The following is a 17,746-nucleotide window of genomic DNA, read 5'->3' as shown; positions in this document are numbered from 1 at the left end:
CCTCTTCACTAGGTCTTGTGCTTATAGACTCAGCATGACTTGCTACCAACACGTTGTTCGTCTGGGGTTCCAGTCTTGTCGGTCGTCTGTTCATCGTCGCGCTCTACAACATTCGCTTCTCCACGTACATGTGAGGTCTGACGTCGGTGGCATCGATGGATAACTGGGCGTGTGGCGCGCATAAATCCTTCAGTATGTTCTCTGAAATGATCGCTTGAGTTGGCATACACAGTCTTGTGCCGATCGTGGTGTTTGACGCACCATTTCTGCCTCGCTGCACCTCAATGTCCGGGCATGAACTCAGGGACTCGCGCAGCTACATCATTCTAAGAAATCTCTCGAGTGTCGGAGTTGTACCAAGAGTGGTTGGTGGGACAGCGTAAGCGTGTTGTGGGTATAGGATCGGAGCAGGTCAGCACCTTCCTCCGATCCAACATAATTGGCCACACCTGTTCTTCTCACGTTTCACAGCATGCTAAGTCTGCGATCCAACGGTATCCTAGGCCGCGAACCACATAAGCTATCATCGGGTTGCGCTGATTGATTGCGGCACAGCAAGTTGTACGTCACTTGCCCCTGCCCCGCTTCTTGACCATCCCCAACTTCATCGTCTGAACTTTGCAACAAGGACCAATTCTACGGTCCACCACGCCGCAGACGGACACCTCCGAACGGCTCTCTTAGACTTAATTCTCACCACCAATCCCGGCAACCCACGGCTCCGTCAGAGCATGGAGAGCTCATCCAATGAGTATGCTGTTTTTCTTTCCTAAGCCTCAAAATCGTGTTTCAAGAACATCCTTGGGGCCTACGCCTCGATCCTCCGTCTTTTCCGGTCTGCGTTTCCTCGATCGCGATGTCTGTTACCTATGTTTCCACGCCTCAATCACGGTTGAGGCGAGGCGTCAGCACGACGAAACCTTCTTCTACACGAACTGAAGTTGTTTCAAACCCATGGGAGACTTCGCTTATGGTGTATTTCGACTGGTATCAACCGGCTCTGCGGTGATGGCACAGTCCGGTATGATATCACGGTATGATTTCATGGTATGACAGCGAGATGAGACATTCGGCGCAGCTCGATGATGCCTTTAAGATACCTTGCGAGAGGTAGCGAAGCAACCTGGCACGTCAGATCTACCTACGGAGGCCAGTGAGGTATAAGAACTTCAGGAATACGCTCGTTATCCTCAAATCCAAACGTTCTTTACATTATCTACTACTGGCACGATCAACAACGCACTTCCTTTTAATTCTCCTACTATACACCCATTTCATCCTGGCAACAACTAGTTTGGGTGATCCCTCTGACAAGTTAATCAGCACTCCTGCTGTTACTCGCTATACGGTAGAAGCAACCGATCACACCAAGACCGCAGATACCCAAGCCCAGCTAAAGAACCTCTATCGCGACGACAACGTGGTCATCACCGATGGATACGACGATTCGTCATGGACCATCACATCGGAAGGCGACGACATCACCAAAGACATTGAAGCCCTCGAGTCGGTTCGTCTGGTACACCGGGGTCAAGATAGTGGCGTACTAAGCCGCCGGGACGAGGAGGTTCACTACATTGTCTTCCCCAAGTTGCCTGATGGGAGCACTGACACCAATGCCACCGAGGAGTTTTTACGATCCAAAATTCCATCGGGTTCAGAAATATATCACTTCAGCGACAACGGGCAGATCACAGCTTGGTGGGGTCTAAGTCTGGATGCCGACGCAAAGAAGGCGGTCGAAAACCATGAGGGTGTGGGAAAAGTGATTGAAGATCCTGGACTAAATTACTCAAGAGCTCTCACGCGTAGTGACGAGAAAGACACCCTCACGACCCCCATATCGACGGCGAGGCCAAGCGCGCTGAACGCGAGATCTGGCAAGTGGGAAAAGCAGGAGGCCGCCGACGACTCTCTGGTATATGTCAGCCAATTTGAGTAAGTATCGATCGAGTTGCCTAGGCTTTTTTGAAGCTAATACGCCATTGATAGAGGCATGGATGTGAAAGACAAGCACGACTATGTTCACATACCAGATCCTGGTGAGGGCATATACGTCTACGTTATCGATTCGGGTGTCAACATAGATGTTGAAAGCGTAAGTGCATGGCTTGCTCACCAGGATGGCAAACGCTGACCTCGTGAAATAGGACGACATGGGCAAAGAATTCATAACGGATGACAGGTATATCATCCAAACCCCAGCCAGTCTTTCAGAAGGACTCGAAGCAGGCGACGACGATGCCCCACCCCAGGTTGACTCCCATGGCACCAACACGGCGTCCAAAGCCGTTGGTAAGAAGTTTGGTGTGGCGAAAAAGGTACGTGACATACGATCAAGGCTATCGCAAGACGCGCGTGGTCCTGTCGTATTCCTTACCTCTCCTCTTGGCTACCGAATGCTTAGCCACTCGCTTTCGATGACCTACCTGCGATCCAGTGGTCTATGATTTCGCTCGCAGACCTGCCAGCGGAGAAGGGCTCATGCTTTGTTATCTCGAAATATGAGTAGTGTGTTAGTGCTGACGGACAAGTAGGCTATTCTGATACCAGTAAAGATTAATAGACGATCTGACGCTATGGACTGGTACGAAGGGTTGAAGCTCGTCACAGCCGACATCAAAAGCAAGGGCCGCGAATTGAAGAGCGTTGTTCAAACATCACGATCTATGGGCTACGGCTGGGTGGCTTCGGATGTATTGAAGATATCGGCCGATTTCCAACTGGACAGACTTTACAACAAACCGATAAGGGATCTGTTCGCTCTTGGGGTGCCGTTGGTAGTAGCTTCCGGGAACGAAGCAGATCCAATGCCACCCAAGAAAGGCGCATTGCTCATCGACACCCTTCCTAGCATCCTGAAGACTCCCGACCTTCCCATAATCAATGTCGGCGCTAGCAACAGGGGTCGGGGACGCGTACCTTTCTCGCAGTACGGGCCCCTCGTCGACGTGTATGCACTTGGTTACATGATCAGAGCGATGACTAAAGTCACGAAAGTGGACGCAACTGTCTCGGGCACATCTTTCGGTAAGTCGACCTGGACGCAATACAGATGTAATATGTTCTGACATGGTGGAATCAGCTGCGCCTCAAGTAGCAGGCGTCGTTGCGACATACCTGTCACATGCAGAAACTAGCGAACAATGGGACGGCTTGACAGGCGTCAAGCGGGTGCAAGAAATCCTGAAACATCTCATCAGCGGCAAGTCCAGCTGGATAGAAAGCGGGGCCAAGGATCCGGACGGCAATGACGTTCGTGTGGTATGGAACGGTGCGAAAGAAGAAGACCACAAGAGCTCAGGCGCGAATGGTTACAGCGACTCGGCAGCACCGGAGCCAGCACCAGCGCAGCCACAGGGCAAGGCACTCACGGTCCTACTCCAAAAGGCTTATGAGGTCACTTACGGCATCGATCACAACCCCGCGATTGGCCCTCACCCTCTCCCAAAGATCGAAAAGGACATCTGGTCCTGGCGCTACTTCGCCACCGACCAAGGCGTATCCAAGCTGTGCGACCTGGAAGCCATATCAGCCGATGTATCATTGGAAAAGGACCCACGAGACTCAAACAAGCCACCGTTTCCTACGGGCACTGTCGAGATGAAGGGCCTCCACGGACAAGACTGCACGTACAAGAACGCTGACTGGGGGAATCCTGGTACACTGTGGTGCGGCGACGTTGGTATCGCGTGCAAAGGGGAGAATATGAAGAATGATGCAGAGATGAAGGATTGTGGGAAGATGGATGATGGAGAGGATACAACAGTGTATCAGCAACCTGTGGTGGTGTGCGAGTGGTGAAAGGATGAGTATAATAAGAACGTATTAGTTATGTTAGCACAGCTCGTAGAGAGATACTAGGTAATAGAATAGACGACAACGCATTACTTGATGAAGAGGCAGATGGGCTCGTGCTTGGCAGCGCGCGTGATGGTGTGATTGGGGCCTTCGCGGGTGTGGACAAGGATGCAGGCTTGCAATTGCCGAAGCCTGGCTAGCGGCCGCTATTACAGTATACTTCGGTGTTACCGCTGTGTCGCACGAGTATACGGAAGCATGCGATGGGGCAATACATGGCTTGAACGTACCAGTATGAGAATTGACTGCAGCAGTCACCCCAGTTGAATCCGGCACAGGTCATTTCGAGCGGTGAGGTCTCATGGGCATTGCCGCATCGCGCGTCGCGCATCGCTTGACATCTTCTAAGCGACAGTGTTCGTGGGAGAAGAGGGAGCGGCCGCAGTAGCGCGAGCTTACGTGGTGGGCGACCGCGTGTTTGAGGTGGGGGCGAGAAACGGACGAGTTTGAACACGAACCGAAGGCAAGCAACCTAAGCCACAGTAGGCGCCTGGTGAAGCGCAGTATCCGTGTCAATGAGGTTTCGCGACGAGCAGGTGCTCATCATGATGTTGAGGAGTGATTCACTGCGAGCAACGATTGGTCGAGCATTTTCACCGCACAAGCCATGCTTCGAGACCGGTCAGAGTGTAGCGTTGGAAGCGAGCCAAACGAGTAGCAAATCAGGGAAAGAAGGTCTTCCGGACCATGTCCGACGGGACAGACAGCGAGATACGATGCGCGATATTGCATATCGTATGGAGCAACAGTGATGGTTTCGAAGCTCGTGATTGCTTTGCGGTCGAAAAGGTCCCCGCTTGGACCAAACGAGTGGAGCTACCCAACGCGGGAAGCCGCAAGCGGGCCGAAGAAGCCATGTCGCGAAGCTGAACTCCACGCGTTGAGATGAATGTCGCAATAGAAAATTCGTGCACTACTTTAAGGCTGGTGTGATGTCCGCTGAGAGGATGCGGGAGATCTGGATTGTAGGAGCCGTACGATGTTCGCAAAGCCGCCGAAAATCGGCGCCACTCCGGCAAGCCTACCGTCACTAGTGCCCGCCCTCTGCGCCACAAAGGTGATCATGATGACGCAAGAAGCAATTCACAGAGAAGTCCATCTCCACAAAGTATAATGGGGCAAGGATGAGTGTCATCGTGACGAAAGGCGATATCGTTCTATTTGGTTCTGGTCCCTTCTTACAGTTGTGTAATCTTTACTGTTCTCATGATCCCCATATGACCCCCTGCACCCACATCAGCCGGCCCACTGTCACTGCCCTGCGCCCAGTCCTTGTTCAACTCGCTCGTACTCCCATTCGGACTCGATCCATCTCCACCAACGACGTGAACAGTGTGGACAGTTTGGTGTTTGGAACCATGATCACTGAGCTGAATATCATTTTCGGTATGCCGACTTGCTTGTTCCTGGTACCCCGAACGAGATCGGTGGCCCGAATTCCACATGCGCGAATGCTTGCGGGAGGTGTTTTCATGCGTCGACATGTCGCCAAAGACCTGGCGGAGCAAGGGACGAAGAGTGGCGGCGGCAGAGGCCGCAAGGCCGATTCCGGTCTCGACGGTGGACCAGATTGCGACGTCAGTGGTAGAGTAGAGGAAATCAGGTATGTTGTTCAGACCGTCTATGTACGGAATGCGGATGACTGTTGCAGTAGATCCTCTGGCGTTGAGTTAGCTTAAGATGCACTGAACCGCGTGAAGGTGAGACAATCTTACACAGCGCAGCAAGCGAGTACAATGGCTACAGTGATCTTCTTTCTCTTGTCCATCTGCAACTTGCGCACGATGAAGATTGGAACGATACTGAATATCCAGTCCGCGGCACATGACAATCCAGAGTAGCCATAGAAGGAGTTCACAACGAGGTTGGAGGGGATGCAGGTGCCTTTGCCGCCGCGGAACTGTTCCCAAAAGAACTGGACAGGCCAGCATTGGAAGGTGAATAGGAAGAAGAAGTACACGCTGTATAGCTGGATGACGATCAGACTGACCCAAAGGATGGTGCGATGAGTCCTGTCAACGGCGATACGCAGCAGGAAAATGCCGATGCTAAATTTAAGGAAGATGTTGGTAGCGACGTATGTAGGCTCGCAGGTCCACCACCACTATCACGAGTTGTTAGCCTTGTGGAGTACGCTGCTTACGTGGTACTACACACCTTCATGCCCACGGGATACTTATCATCCGGGATGAGGTATCGTCGTTTTCCAGTTCCATTGTGAACACCTAGCAGCGCGGAGGAACAGTAGACCAAGAAGGACGCCAGGGTAAGGACAGAAAAGTAGTCATCGGCCGCGAAGTTCTTCACGAGGACCAGCTTGCAATAGCATCGGAGCAGTACCAGAAGGGTGCAGATACAGATGAAGAAGCCCAAGACACCGGTGAACTCTCCAGAACGATCGTCTCGCGCCATCGTTTTCGGCAAAAAGGTAGTGTCGAGGACTTCCCCAACTTGAAACCCATCGCGCAGCGGAGACGGCTATGTAGTCTGTCGAACTTTCTACTCGTGATTTTCCATAGGGATGGACATGACTCGGGGTCGAACGCCACGCACGCAGGGGCATGTGGGGGAAGGAATTTCCGCAGGGCGGGCAACAAGCAAGCGAGCGAGATGATCCACGATCCCCTATCCACAGCAACTGAGCCCTGACTCAGGACCCGGGGGCCTAATATGCTGCCAACCAACCATTGTATAGTCGACGCGGGTTGGCAACCGCAGAATGCCTTCTAGACTGAAAAGCGGGTAAGATGTCCGGGAAGATTGTGTCAAACGTTTTTCGTCGCTCCAGCCGTCTCCATGTGGCGACTCCAAATCCGGGCTGGTCCACATAGGCTTGCCGAGTCAGCCGAATATGTTGAGGATATTTCAACGACAAGCATTCCGAATTTGTCGCAACTTTGTCCTTATGGTCGCCACTTACTTGTTGTCAATGTTGCTATGATGTTTGCGTGGCGCGCACGAGTCTGATACGACTGTGTCACTGTGGATCACGAATCTCCGCTGTCAGAGACATCTGCGGATCCGTGCGTGCGGGACAGAAGCCCCTGGCGACTTGCGGCTTATTCCGCTGTCGGTGAGGCAGCATGTCACCCAGCCATGGAAAAAATGGGGTCGGCCATGACCTAGCTATATTAGGTAATATTAATCTTAAAGCGGGTCTGTGCGCACGCTAGCATAGCCTAGTACAGATTATATAATATACTAAATATATTCTAGATATTTTTATAAGTTCTCTTTTTCTTAATATCTCTATCTAAAAAAAGATTTTTTAAATTTTAAGATAGATAATACTAGTATTATCTATCATATCTTTATTCTTATAAAATACATTATATATAGATAAGAATAAAGATAGATATATCTAAATATATTTAGAATATGTTTAGAGTATGTTAAGCGCTAGTCCTAATAGATTTAGTATAGCCCACCCCATTTTTTTCATGGCCGGGTGACATGCATCCAGGCTGTCGGTAATGGGCGCCGCTTCGACGCCATCGGTGATGACATCTCTAGCCTGCCTCGGCAGATGGTGTAACGTAACAAATTTTCATCCAGACTCTCGGAATGTCCCTAGTGCTCATCATCCAGAGAAATGCGATGCGCGTTCAGTCGGAAGCTCTTCCCCTCCAAGCATTAGTCTCCGACATCAAGCAGCATGTGCCTGGCTATGCCCTCCTCGTCCTGTCAACGCCATACCCTTTTTCCTCCAACACTTCCCAACGTGGTCGCAAATCGATGGAGCATACTACACAAGCGGTCGGACCGCTTTTGCTAAGACCTCACAAAGCCACAACTGCACCCGACTGTACAAGATAGGCAAGGACAATGGTCAAAGCTCGCAATACACTATTCTACTTGAATCCAGTGCTAACATGACGATGTGGGCTGCACCGGAACGAAACACCCGCCGCCTCCCTAGGGCACACACATTAGCCAGGCTCGCGAGCTACTGATATCCCTCTGTCTTCGCAGCATGACTTGGTTTCGTCCCCAACTGCATGACAGGACTATTAATGAAGTTGTCCAAGCCATCGTGTGTGAAGAAAGTCTGCGCCTTTGATATCTGGACTTCATTCGCGCCACGTTTCCAAATGCTTTCGTCGTAAGCCGTGACCGCATCTTTGAGGGTTGCACTCCCGCTCTGAACGCTCTTTAGCGCTTCGACCAGGCAATGAGCGGAGTAGAAGGCGTTGTTGGCGCCTTGGCCACGATGAAAGGTCATGGCATGCGCAGCGTCGCCGCACAGAGTCACTCGTCCGCCTTGGTTGTCCCATGGAACCGTCTTCCATATCTTCAGTTGATCGCGCAATACCGTTGTGTCATCCGGTATCCATTCGATTGCGCTCTTGTAGGGCTCAGCCCATCCGTCTCTTTTCACGTGCGCTTTGAGGCGCTTCAGGCGATCCGTCTCATTGTCGTGGTCTTCAACATATCTCAGCGGCCACGTTGACAGGATCTGGAACGTCCAGGTACTCGCGTCCTTTTCATCCGGCATATCGAGCACGTTGGCACGGATATAATGTCCTGCAGGGTGGATCGCAATATCTACCAGTGGATGAAGACGATCTTTGATGAAATGCGCTTGCTCCGCTGTGTAGGAGGCGTTGAAGTTCATCAAGGCGAACGGAAGCGTGTCCATGTTGCCGTCCTTCGGTATGAGGCATCGGCGCACTTTCGACATGGCGCCGTCAATACCAATGACAATGTCGCCTTCATCTTTCGAGCCGTCTTCGAAGTGCACCCTGACCCCACCATTCTCCTTCAACTCATAGTGCGAGAAGCTTTTGCTGTATTTGACATCTAGCTGCTCGGCCAACAGTATACGCAATCTTCGAATGTTGATCTCTCGGGCTTTTGGTATCGGAAATGCAAATGCTTCTTCCCGCGTTTGGCCGTTGTAGATGACGATCCGGTCTTCGCCGAGTGCCGCGCAGTCGACGTACGGATCGACTTGACAAGAGTTGATCTGTTTACTGAGCTCTTCGGGGATGAGTTCAAATAGGTATGGTCGTGCCCAGCCCAAGGTGAAAGCCCAATGGCGATGTCGGAAGACGTCCGCACCCTTGTCGTATATGCTGAAGGGTATGCCAGCTTTCTTAAGACCGTGGGCAAGCGCGCAACCGGCAGGACCTTTTTGTGTTAGTCAACGTCATTTATGTCGTTGAGGCTATCATGTACCGGCGCCGATCACGATTACCTTGATGTTTTTGTCCACGTTACCCATAACGAGAAGTTGCGGTCCGCGATAAGGGAGCAATGTGGTCCAGAGATCGTCGAGACATGAGCGTTCTTAACATTGAACAAAAAGCTGGTACCATGCTGCAAAGCCGTTCGCACCGTCCGACATGTGCATGATATCGCTAAAGTGGGTGGGATGCAGTTGCAGCCGAAGCGGTGGGCGCCGTCATTTCAACCACGCTAGTGCCTGACGCCGGTTCTCCGCCTCCCCAATGCCGTACGCAAACACCACCTACACGGATGATGACTTTTGTGTCAAAGCGCTCAACTCAATGCCGAATCTATCGTCATCTCGTTCATGACCCGGGGTTGTTGTTTATCAATATAAGCACATATCGTGAACAGGCCTAAATTATAAGGATTAGTCGGAACCTCCAGTTTCACATTCTCCCACGCGATTGGAATGTCATCAAATATATTGAAAGAACTCATTAGTAGGGTTAGGGATGACCTGAATCTACAAGACTCAGTTCCAGTCAGGGAGCTTGGCAAGACGATAGCTGTCGACGGCATCATGTGCCATAACTCCCCCGCATGCATTTCTTTATACCTCAGTGTCGACATTCATGCCAACCGCATGGCATACAGCAGCCCGCACTATCTCCCTCACAATCTGAACTTCCTCTTCGTTCCGGGGTGCATACACCATGATCCAGCTCGGGGGCGCCAGCCAAGTCACTGGAAAGCGCTGTCCCCAGCCTCTTTTCATCACCAGTTTGGCGTCTTGGGGACTCACATACACATGCAGTGAGTTCTCTGCTGGATGTACGTGCGCTACTTCGAAGAAAATCTTGTGTGCTACCGGGTTGATGGTCTTGACCTCTGGCTTCACGTAGATGGCTGATCCAGTGCCGCCCTCCGTCTTACTTGGACCCGTCTCAATATACTTCGAGTAGGCCTTTGCCTCCGCAAATTCCTGCATCAGATTGTGAAGTGTAGCGGAGGCGCCGGGCGTTATCTTTTCTGGGAACTGGCGTTGGGGCAGTGTCCAACGCGTGAGTCCTGGTCTACGGCCAACACGATTCGGGACCTTCTGGGGCTTGATGTAGGAAACACCTGAATCGGGGATTGGTGAGGCATCCAGGAGATTTTGGCGCGTATACAGCAGGTACAGTCCCCAGCGCCGGATCTTGATGTAGCCTTCCAAAGTAGGTGGTGTGCCTCCGGTTCCTGCGACGGTTTAACAACCACACTTCATGGACATATAGAGGCTTGCGAACCGAATTTTTGCCAGCTCTTGAAGTCATACCAAAAGGCTAGTCCCGCAGCAGCGACGACAGCCAGTATGTATTGGGCCACCATTCCAGACGAGGCTATGCGACGGGTAACGAAACACGATTGCGCGGATGAAGCTTGATGAAACAGTCAAGAGGTCGCTTTCTAAACTTTGTTCCTGGACGTTTGCAGGATCCGTTCCAAAATCCAGGTATCGGAGGTGCTGGGTCGTAGCGTCAGCTCGATGTGGGGTCGGAAGGGCGTCGCGGGCGGGAAGTCTAACGGCGCTAAGAGATCGGATCCCCTCATCATCGCCCAATCGCCCGACTTCCTCCCCGCAACACCTCCGCGACCACATGCACCAACATGTCACAATGCTCAGGCGTTGTCGCGCACACTATGCGCACGCTACAATCGAGTTTCGCAGCTCCGTCACGGCTATTATTGTTGAGTTTGCGACGCACTACCTGAAGCCAGCTAAAGAGCTAGCAACTCCAAGGCGTCCGCGGTTTCAAAGGCTGCTATTCCCGCCAGCGCCTTGAAACATCGCCTGCAAACCTCATAAGTCAAGGCTTCCGTCGTTCACATCTAGAAACATGTACACACATAAGTGCTGAACATACCGATGGTACTTTGCAACGTTTGCGCCGCTGAAAAGAGTAAACGTGAGGCCGAGAGCCCACATCCACATGCTCTAGCATCTCATCCACCCACCCCAATACAGCTCCGGGGCTATCTGCAGCCATCAAAAGAACGCGAACTCTGGATCATCGAGGAGGCAAGGGTTGAGTCGCTCAAGGCCGAATCGCTCAAGACTGGACCGCCATCACCAAGATCGCCAGAAGCTGCGACCGCTCAAGGGAACCACCCCATAGAGCGCAAACCTCAACACCAAAAGATGTCCATCCCACCCAAACTCCAGCAGCAACTGCGCCTGCTCATTCGCGCAAACCACATCCTCCACCACCACGGCCTCGTCGACGCATTCGGCCACATATCCGTGCGACACCCGCTCAACAAAGAGCAATACATCATCGCCGCATACGACCCCGGCGCCCCGGCGCTCGTAAAGAACATGAGCGACTTCATATCGTACTGGGTGAAGGACTCCACACCCGTCGATCCCGACGCACCACAGGGCTACAGCGAGCGCTACATACACGGCGAGATATTGCGACGGTTCCCGAAAACCAACTGTGTGGTGCACTCGCACTCCGAGGACGTCATTCCCTTCACTGTGGGACATGGTGCGCAAGAGCCGCATCCTGTGCGACCGGTCTTCCACATGGCTGGCTTCCTTGGCCAGGGCGGCGCCTCGGTGTTTACAATGGACAGTCTGTATGGGACGGCACGAGCGCCATCGGAGCACGACTTGTTGATCAAGAACGCGACGCTCGGTGCAGCTCTGGCTGCGCGCTTCTCATTGGAGAACCCTGTGGTACTCCAGCACAAACACGGGTTTACGACGTTCGGAGCCAGCATCGAAGAGGCGGTGTACCGGTCGATATATACTCAGAAGAACTGCATACTTCTGCAACGCGCGATCGCTATCGCGGGCGGCGATGCAGAAGCGGTATCGTATCTGAGTGCGCAGGAGATTAAGGATTGTGCGGTCATGAACAAGAAGACGCTGGACAAGTCTTTCAGGTTGTGGGCAAGGGAAGTGCAGGTCAATCCGCTTTATGAGAACGAAGAGGGTGAGCCTGAGAAGGGCAAGGTTGCGGGGATGAAGCTGTGAAGAGGAACGGATACCTAGTATAGTTGCTGGTGCATTCCTTGCTACATACAGTATGTTGTCGTGACGCTAAATCGATGGTAGGTGAAATACATCCTTCTGAATCTTCCCCCCATACCAGTACGCCTCTCTGGAGGATAAACCTCGCACGATAAGGTTACTCAAGATTCAACACATCTGTGTCGTGCGAAATGATAGGCGTGCTCAAGAAGAAGAGGAGCGCCGTCGGTGTACGAAGCCTTGCTGTAAATGGTTTACCCTTTTTGTGCCTAGGGTTGACCTGTATGAAGCATCCTTGGATGGCAACCCTGTGTACGAGGCCGCCTCTTATACATGGGGTAATGCGGCTCTAGTGAAGAGAGTTCAGTGTGGTTCTGCGGTACTGCAGGTGACAGAGAACTGCTATGATCTTCTCTTGAGATTGCGCAGGCGAAATACTGATCGCTGCACCAAGGCGAAGGGAGCTTGTAGTGCGCTAGATGATTTCTATTGGATCGATGCTTTGTGTATCGACCAGAGTCTTCAGCGAGAGCGTAGCCACCAAGTGGCTATGATGGCTACTATTTACAAGAAGGCTGCTGGAGTCATTGTCTGGCCTGGTCATTTGGAACCATGGGTGGGCTGTGAATCGACGCTAAATTCCAATTTGCAACGGGGTAGGTTTAAGGAATGATGCTTACGTACTGCATGCTAACATGAAAAAACCTAGTCGATAAAGAAAATATACCTCGTTTGCGTACGCTGATCCAGCAATCGTACTTCACTCGAGTATGGCCTCTGCAAGAGATTGTATTTGCTCAACGCTGTCTTATACTTGTAGACACAGGTAGTGAGGTCGATATCAGATCGGTCCTCCTGATGCCACATCCTAAATCGTACTGCGAACATCCTTCTTCAGATTCTCAAGAGCTTGTCTCCTTACGAAAACAGTATGAGAGAGTTACCATCCTCCATCGAAGGCTATTGGAATCCTTCCAATCAAGTTCCGAGGTTTCGAGCGCAACTTTAAGGACGAGCACATATCCAGCTTCCGAAATTTTGCTTCACGCTCGTAGCCACCAGGCCTCTGAGCCACGAGATAAAGTCTTCGCTCTTTACGGTATCCTACAGCACCTGCAAGTCTATTTAGGATCTCCAAATTACTCGAGATCTGTTGAAGATGTATACTCGGAAGCAAGTGCAGCAGCAATTCACAACGATCGTAGCGTCCATGTATTCGAAGGTCTTACAGGAGTATCAAACTTTAGCCTACCTAGTTGGTGCCCGGACTGGTCAGACCATCAGCATATCACCAAAGTGGCCAAGTGGACAGATCACAAAGCGGGCGGTTCAAACGAGGCCAAACTCTCTATTCAGGGGGGGGGGAGCTACTCGCGTACGGCGAACTTATCGATGTTGTATCTTATGAGCACATCGCTTTTGCTGCTACCTCTGTTTTAGCTGAAGCAAACACTTTGACCGAAAGCCTTGCTCAACCCCTCCGTGCTCCTAGTAACGTACTTACAGAACAATACCTGGGTCTACTTTAGGATATTTTTCTTGACATTTGGGGAAATGACGACGTAAGAAGCCCAAGAGAATGCATCCACTGGAAGTGGGTACAGAAGGATGCCGAGCTGAGAGATGAGAAGCGGAAAATATGCAAGCTAATAGGGTATTCGGACAACAATAGCTTTACAGAAGGGTTCCTCCGACACAGCTCTATCTTGCATGCAGGTCTGTGTCGCAGACTCGATCGCAAGAAGCTCTTTCAAACGCAGTGTGGACGCCTAGGTATTGCATCACAAAACGTTGGGAGTGGCGACTCAATTGTTCTTCTTCAAGGGTGCAACTTGCCTATGGTAGTTCGTCCAGAGGGTACCGAGTGGAAACTGATCGCTCCAGCGTACCTGCCAGCAGACGGAATTATGGAAGGGAAGTTGTGGAAGCCAAACGATCCTTTAACGTCTTTCCTATTCACCTAAGAGCTAATGCAAGAGCTAGATTCCTTTTCTTTGCGACATCTCTTCCTCGTAAGGAGCCTCTAAACCAGACTGTAGTACTTGTAGCCCTTGATTTCTGTGTGAAACCATAGCTTAGCTCGTACTATCAAAAACCTGTTTGAACAGTCTGCTCTATCGCGGTGGTAGTCAGAATGCCAAATAACTCTCCTACCAAACAACCGGCATTGTACCATCCACTCCCTTCTCTTTGACTATCGGCATAGAAAATGTGAATGAGGAGTCCCATCGATTTCCAGATCTGTGGACTTCGTGAGGACTAGAACCCTCCTTAGCAATCTGCGGATGTTCCTCTTCGTCGTAAGACACAGTCTCTGATAGTGCCTGACTCTCGCGCTCGTGTTCCAAATGTACACTGTTCTGTAAGCAGCCTTCCTTGATATCTACACAACGTGAGCTTTTGTTGCCTCGACTGAATCTGTCAACGTCTATGTTCGGAGTGACGCACCTGGTCGCGGTGGCGAGATGTCCTGAACTCCCTGGAGAGCTTTATGCCCGTGTTCTAGGATCTTAAGCTTCTCACTACAGCGTGTCCTCTCTCTTGACGATTCCTCGCTTTCTGAAGCTAGGTTGGAGACCATGACATCGTCAATATCAATGACGTCGGCTGGCGAAAACAAAGAGGGCAGCTCTTGGATGAGACGCGCCTCGATGGCGAGGACACTAAAGTCATCGATGATCTTCTTTTGTGCGACCTAGTAATCATGAGCGAGCGATATACAACAAGGAAGAGAAAGATACGAATTTTATAGTAAGCTTCCATGAAATCTGTAGCGGTAGAGCTAGCGTAGCTATTCATGTCAGCTTCGGTCCTCGAAACAAGTGCGTTGATCATAACGTTCACGTTGATCGAGAAAGAGCGGACGCCACTCGTTGTATGGTCCCCGCCAAGAACGCTCTCCAAAGCCTTCTTGATCTCTTTTGTTCGACGTGCGCTCTGCACTTTCTGTACAGTTTCCGTGAGGTAATGATTGTACGTGATAGGATGACCAGTCTCATGAGGTTTCAGTAGCTCCGCTACTTTAGTACGGAGCTCCGCCGTAAACCTCTCCAATCTGGCGTAAATAAACCGCTGCGATATACCAACAAGACTTGTTTCGTCACAAACGTGCACGAGAGCTTGGCGTGCCACGAAGCGAACAGCGCAAAGAATAAGTTCCAGATATCGATCGATAAGGCCTGCCCAGGGCTTTCGTTGTTCTTGGAATAAATGCCCGATGATAAGTGAATCAAATGTGCCGGGAAGCTCTCGGCCTCTGTTTTGCTTCATGAGTTTGGTAACTTTCGAGATGTAATCCGTGCGAGATATCTGATGAGGTTGGTCTGTCGGGCCTTCGTCTGATATAGTGAAGGTATGGCCCTTTTCGCGCATGTCAGATGCGAATTCTGTCAGTGTATTCTGGAGAACCGCCCGTAGACGCTTTTGGTAACCTTCAGTTGTGGAAGCGTCGCCGAAAAAAGTGTCTGAATATTGTCCGTCCACGGCAGCTCTGACAAGTGTGCTGAACGACTGGCTGACCTGGAGCAGGTACCGTCGCTGTTCTCGCACCGTGGCTCTGGCAGCACCTAGTGCATCCAGTCTTGCTGTACATTCTTGAATGCCATCCTTGATTTGCACTAGAACATCCGGTAGTTGCGCTGCAATATGATCCTTGAGAATTTTGCTGAGCCTTAGCTTCAGGCTATGAACTCCAGTTTGGTCTGCCGAAAGTGACTTCCATATCCCATTCTCGAAGAACAGTGCTTCGGTCCGGTCGCGCTCTTCTGTAGTTGAGTCTCTAGTCGTGAAGTCCCTGTTGCGTAGCACATGCCAACCAAGGCGAAATTTGACCTCTTTATTCTGCGCCAACTCCAGGTAGAAGCTCTCGCTATCAGATCCCTTGTCGAGAGTATCTGGCTTTGTGATCAAACCAAGGGTGCGGTGTCCCTTTGGATCGATTTCACGCGAGTGTTTCGTAATTGACTGATTGTTGAAGTCGTTCTTAGCAGATACGACGGCGAGTATAATGCTGCGTGGATTCTTCATGTAGGAAAGTACAAGTGACTTGACTGTCACGGCATCTGCATCTGATTGGGAACGGCTCCCGGCTTGGAACAAGCCGGGTAGGTCGACAAGGGTAAGGTGTGGTTGATCAGGCCCTGACAGCTCTAAGCGAAGGATATCGGAGCTGAATACTCTGTCGCTTCCATGCGAAATACCCATTGCATCTTTGGCTGCTTCAATAACCGCTTCAATTTGCAGGTCATCTGCCGAGACAGAGTAGTGGAAGTTTCGCAACTTCTCCAGGTCGCTTTCTGAGCGATCTCTCTCTCTTGACCCTGGAACGATACTAACCTTGATCGGTGCATTCGCGCCTCGCCGCAGGATCAGCTCTGTCGCAAACCTAGTACAAAGGTTGTCTTTGCTTGGAAACTTGACGCCCGAAACTGCTTCAAGGACTGAGCTCTTGCCGGAAGACTGTTCGCCGCACACAATGATTTCGGGCAGATTGATGTATCGGTTGATGCCATGAGATCGGAGACTATCAACAATGTCCAAAAGGTCTTTCGTTTCGTGTGATTGTAGAGACATGACAAAAACAAAGAAGAATGGCACTATGCGGTCGACGCACTGAGGATGTTGCAGGAATGATCTGTAGGTTCGAGCTGATGCCTACGCCCTTTTGAAGGGCATGGAAGCGCCCAGAAATTGTTGTGTACAGTTCCCCGGTCAAAGGACGCGCTTCGCTACCGCCGGTGGCGCGGCGTTGCTCGAATGACAGTCCCCCACGTCGCAATCCTTCAATGCATCTGCCCGCAGAGTACAGGGGCCTTCATGAGCATGTCAACGTTTCGATTTAGTTACTTCCCTATGCAACTTTACAGCTCTGTTAGTGCTTCAAAAATAGGCATAAATCCGCTAGAGTAGTAGAACGTTGAATAGGATTCTGCTAATATCTGCTTACGCAACCAGAATTGTCTACTTGCACATAACATAGATTCCTGCTACAACAGCTTCATAGAAGCCGCCTTACGTATAAGAATTATGCCGTCTACTACGAGCAATTAAACGATCTACATTCGCCGTTATTAATAGCCCCGTTGCGGTCCCCATCAATACACAAAACTCCAATTTGTATACTAGGCACGCAGGTAATACACACACCGCTTGGGTTTGGATAAGTCTAGACATCGCACTTCTCATAGTAGTGTTCTTTTGATTTTCCTACACGTCGCACAGATAGCCGATACGGAGCAAGATTATAGAGATAAGACTACTCACCTGTGCTCCACAGGTTGACTGACGCTTGCTAAGAGTTTGAACAAGGGATTTGGATGATTGTCCGACTGGCATAGCCATCGTTGTGAAGGGCAGAGCGGCTAGGACGAGCATAGAGAGGCTTGAAATGTGTTTCATCTTGAAAATGTATAGCGAGTCGTAGGTAGGTTGAAAATTGACTGCTGAGAGGAAGAATGGACGTTGAAGCGCTGGGAGAAATGTGTTTATTGATTCAGTCGAGTGCGAAGAGAGCAGATCTTCGAGCACGGTGGAAGTAAACACTACCTTTGGTGTCGGCCCGCGGTGTCTTAGCAGTACCCACCCAATGCCAGCCTGCTATTCGTTCTTACTCACGGATCACATGTCATCTTCAGTAACGGACGTAGTTTTTATAATGAAGAGTAATCCAGAGTAACAAGAGCTTCTTACATTCACGTA

The 17,746-nt window shown here is 50.9% G+C and overlaps 6 protein-coding genes across 6 annotated transcripts; 2 read left to right on the top strand and 4 right to left on the bottom strand.

Moving 5' to 3' along the window:
* Positions 1-731: 731 nt before the first annotated feature.
* Positions 732-2,450, top strand: ACET3X_003688 (uncharacterized protein; the record flags this gene model as incomplete). The annotated part of the gene is made up of 4 exons (XM_069448991.1): positions 732-751; positions 1,324-1,938; positions 1,993-2,098; positions 2,151-2,450. The coding sequence occupies 4 exons, from the start codon at positions 732-734 to the stop codon at positions 2,448-2,450; spliced, it is 1,041 nt and encodes a 346-aa protein (XP_069310235.1).
* A 2,546-nt stretch (positions 2,451-4,996) lies between these two features.
* Positions 4,997-6,310, bottom strand: ACET3X_003687 (uncharacterized protein). Its single transcript, XM_069448989.1, has 3 exons — positions 6,019-6,310; positions 5,577-5,965; positions 4,997-5,520 (listed from the first exon to the last, which is right to left on the bottom strand). The coding sequence occupies exons 1-3, from the start codon at positions 6,271-6,273 to the stop codon at positions 5,040-5,042; spliced, it is 1,125 nt and encodes a 374-aa protein (XP_069310234.1). The 5' UTR covers positions 6,274-6,310; the 3' UTR covers positions 4,997-5,039.
* Positions 6,311-7,258: 948 nt separating this feature from the next.
* ACET3X_003686 (uncharacterized protein) lies at positions 7,259-9,191 on the bottom strand. Its single transcript, XM_069448988.1, has 2 exons — positions 9,040-9,191; positions 7,259-8,991 (listed from the first exon to the last, which is right to left on the bottom strand). Exons 1-2 carry the CDS (start codon positions 9,083-9,085, stop codon positions 7,808-7,810), a joined length of 1,230 nt encoding a protein of 409 aa, XP_069310233.1. The 5' UTR covers positions 9,086-9,191; the 3' UTR covers positions 7,259-7,807.
* A 452-nt stretch (positions 9,192-9,643) lies between these two features.
* Positions 9,644-10,401, bottom strand: ACET3X_003685 (uncharacterized protein; the record flags this gene model as incomplete). Its single annotated transcript, XM_069448987.1, has 2 exons — positions 9,644-10,269; positions 10,320-10,401. 2 exons carry the CDS (start codon positions 10,399-10,401, stop codon positions 9,644-9,646), a joined length of 708 nt encoding a protein of 235 aa, XP_069310232.1.
* A 538-nt stretch (positions 10,402-10,939) lies between these two features.
* On the top strand, positions 10,940-12,052 carry ACET3X_003684 (uncharacterized protein; the record flags this gene model as incomplete). Its single annotated transcript, XM_069448986.1, has 1 exon — positions 10,940-12,052. One exon carries the CDS (start codon positions 10,940-10,942, stop codon positions 12,050-12,052), a length of 1,113 nt encoding a protein of 370 aa, XP_069310231.1.
* Positions 12,053-14,199: 2,147 nt separating this feature from the next.
* On the bottom strand, positions 14,200-16,621 carry ACET3X_003683 (uncharacterized protein; the record flags this gene model as incomplete). Its single annotated transcript, XM_069448985.1, has 4 exons — positions 14,200-14,432; positions 14,498-14,744; positions 14,791-14,840; positions 15,640-16,621. 4 exons carry the CDS (start codon positions 16,619-16,621, stop codon positions 14,200-14,202), a joined length of 1,512 nt encoding a protein of 503 aa, XP_069310230.1.
* Positions 16,622-17,746: the final 1,125 nt, after the last annotated feature.

The sequence above is a fragment of the Alternaria dauci genome, chromosome 2, assembly GCF_042100115.1.
Source record: "Alternaria dauci strain A2016 chromosome 2, whole genome shotgun sequence".
NCBI classification, from domain to species: Eukaryota; Fungi; Ascomycota; class Dothideomycetes; order Pleosporales; family Pleosporaceae; genus Alternaria; species Alternaria dauci.
The sequence above is the reverse complement of the archived record's forward strand: the minus strand, read 5'-3'. Positions and strand labels throughout refer to the sequence as shown.

Excerpts from the sequence above, each read along its gene's own strand:
- ACET3X_003687 (XM_069448989.1), bottom strand. The coding sequence starts at position 6,273 with ATGGCGCGAGACGATCGTTCTGGAGAGTTCACCGGTGTCTTGGGCTTC. Across the intron at positions 5,966-6,018 it reads AGTATCCCGTGGGCATGAAG|TGGTGGTGGACCTGCGAGCC; the intron begins GTGTGTAGTACC and ends AACTCGTGATAG. Across the intron at positions 5,521-5,576 it reads GTACTCGCTTGCTGCGCTGT|AGGATCTACTGCAACAGTCA; the intron begins GTAAGATTGTCT and ends ACTCAACGCCAG.
- ACET3X_003686 (XM_069448988.1), bottom strand. The coding sequence starts at position 9,085 with ATGGGTAACGTGGACAAAAACATCAAGGTAATCGTGATCGGCGCCG. Across the intron at positions 8,992-9,039 it reads GGTAATCGTGATCGGCGCCG|GTCCTGCCGGTTGCGCGCTT; the intron begins GTACATGATAGC and ends TAACACAAAAAG.